The sequence below is a fragment of the Oncorhynchus mykiss genome, chromosome 25, assembly GCF_057628025.1.
Source record: "Oncorhynchus mykiss isolate SJ-2025 chromosome 25, ASM5762802v1, whole genome shotgun sequence".
NCBI lineage: Eukaryota > Metazoa > Chordata > Actinopteri > Salmoniformes > Salmonidae > Oncorhynchus > Oncorhynchus mykiss.
Window position 1 is genome coordinate 84,412,907 of NC_143046.1, and position 2,719 is coordinate 84,415,625.

The following is a 2,719-nucleotide window of genomic DNA, read 5'->3' on the forward strand; positions in this document are numbered from 1 at the left end:
CAGCAGGTCTAGGGCTGCCAAGTCTGTGTTTGTCATTCATTTGAGTTTTCTTTAATGAACTGTTATTGTTTCTGGAGGTGTGAGGACAGGGAAGAGGAGTGGAAACACAACATGGCCACTGCCAGCAGAGTGGGCTCTGGGAGAGCTGGTTTGGTGGCGGTCGCAGATGAATCCTTCGGGTTGGGTACCGAACATCAAGCAGTTACAAGTCAATTTCTGAAAGGCATTTCAATCCTATACTGTAGTATGAAATTGACGCTTATCTATGATGCACCTCATCTACCTGGCAAGGAGATGTCAGGGAGTCAGGATGCTGACAGAGTGAATTTGGCAGATACCATTTTGCATGTGTGTGGGTGTGTTTTGGCACATGAGTGTGTGTTATCACAATGCTGATACATTCCCATTCTTGTCCACTTAACTCTAGAGTCAGAGTGAGAGTGAGAGAGAGAATTCTGGAGACAGAGAGAGTTCAAGCTGGAGTCAAAGAGAGAAAGAGGGCAACCTGGAGTGAGTGAGAGGGCAAGCTGGATTCAGAGAGAGAGAGGCCAAGCTGGAGTCAGTAAGAGAGAGAGAGAGAGAAAGAGAGAGGGCAAGCTGGAGTCAGAGAGAGAGAGAGAAGGAGAGAGAGAGGGCAAGCTGGAGTCAGAGAGAGAGAGAGGTCAAGCTGGAGTCAGAGAGAGAGAGAGGGCAAGATGGAGTCAGTAAGAGAGAGGGCAAGCTGGAGTCAGAGAGAGAGGCCAAGATGGAGTCAGTGAGAGAGCGAGAGGGCAAGCTGGAGTCAAAGAGAGAGCAGAACAGCCCACCTCAGCACCCGACAAAAGTCTCAACACCACAGCAGAACAGTCCACACCAGACCCTGACCATAGAGTCGACATCACAGCAGAACAGACAAATGAAGAACCCCAAGTCCAGCGGCTCTCACCCCCTCTTAGCACCCCCCCTGTCAGCCACCCTGATAGCCCTTCTGACAACCCCCCCACACCCACTGAGGACAAACACAAGACACAGATTGTACAACTTATGGACTCAAATGGGAAAAATGTAGAATATATTTTTTTTTTCCCCAAACACAGTGTGTCTAAACTCTGGTGTCCAAACACCCAGCGCGCCCTCGACCTTCTGTCTGAGGACCAACTAGGCTCACCTAGCCACGTAATAATACATACAGGCACAAACTACCTGAGAGCACAGCAGGAAAGGGTGGCCAGAGCACTGAAGGGAGTGATTGAAAAGGCTTCTTCTACTTTCCCCAACGCACAAGTGGTTATCTCCACCCTGCTACCACGAAAAGACTTCCACCCTGCCACAATTCAGCGGGTAAACGCAAGTATTTCCCGTGACTGTGCCTCAAAACCAAAAGTTTTCCTGACCCACCACTCCACCCTGGACTTGAACAGCCTCTATGACCAGGTCCACCTCTACAAGGCAGCAGTGCCCACCTTTGCCCGAACCCTAAAGGACATCGCTCTCAAACGTATCCCCAACACTTAACATAGGAGCAACAGATCAATAGACACCCCACCCAGACCAGCGAGACAGCCTCCCAGACCTGCAGGAACCCCCCCGAGACCTACACATAGAGGACCCACGCCAAGAGGAATTACATCCAGACCACAGCAACCACAGACACACCCACATCCCCACCCCAACCAATCAACACCCCCCACGTCAACCATGCCCATTCCCCATTTAGGCCCCCTCAGATCAGACTTATACCACTCCTGCCCACCTCATGCACCCCACCCCCGCAAAGAGGGCCTCAACATGGAAGCCACACATACGCCCAGGTAGTGAGTGGGCAAACAGTCCCAACCCCCACTCTCACACTCGCTTAAGCCAATGGAATGTACCAGATGCTCAGCAGACTCTGCTCACACTTACTGGCCTGAGGCCAAACCACGACCAACAACATTGGACACTCTATGGAACAAAAAGCCTTCACTATATCATCCTGGAATATCCAAGGCCTGAGGTCATCTGCCTTTGGCCTAAAGAGCAGGAACCCGGACTTCACCAAATAAATAGGTAATGCAGACATTGTCATCCTGCAAGAAACCTGGTATAGAGGAGACGGACCCACTGGTTGCCCTCTAGGTTACAGAGAGCTGGTAGTCCCATCCACCAAACTACCAGGTGTGAAACAGGGAAGGGACTCGGGGGGTATGCTAATTTGGTATAGAGCAGACCTAACTCACTCCATTAAATTAATCAAAACAGGAACATTTTACATTTGGCTAGAAATTCAAAAGGAAATTATCCTAACAGAGAAAAATGTCCTCCTGTGTGCTACCTATATCCCCCCACTAGAATCCCCATACTTTAATGAAGACAGTTTCTCCATCCTGGAGGGGGAAATCAATCATTTTCAGGCCCAGGGACATGTACTAGTCTGTGGCGACCTAAATGCCAGAACCGGACAAGAACCTGACACCCTCAGCACACAGGGGGACAAACACCTGCCTGGAGGTGACAGCATTCCCTCCCACATATGCCCCCCTAGGCACAACTATGACAACATATCCAACAAAAACGGGTCACAACTCCTGCAGCTCTGTCGCACGCTGGGTATGTACATAGTCAATGGTAGGCTTTGAGGGGACTCCTATGGTAGGTAAACATATAGCTCATCTCTTGGCAGTAGTACTGTAGACTACTTTATCACTGACCTCAACCCAGAGTCTCTCAGAGCATTCACAGTCAGCCCACTGACACCCCT

The 2,719-nt window shown here is 50.2% G+C and overlaps 1 protein-coding gene across 1 annotated transcript; it reads left to right on the forward strand.

Annotated features, from left to right (window-relative positions):
* The first annotated feature begins 745 nt into the window (after positions 1-745).
* Positions 746-1,494, forward strand: LOC149972149 (platelet-activating factor acetylhydrolase IB subunit alpha1-like). Its single transcript, XM_090221521.1, has 2 exons — positions 746-750; positions 951-1,494. The coding sequence occupies exons 1-2, from the start codon at positions 746-748 to the stop codon at positions 1,492-1,494; spliced, it is 549 nt and encodes a 182-aa protein (XP_090077647.1).
* The last annotated feature ends 1,225 nt before the right edge of the window (positions 1,495-2,719 follow it).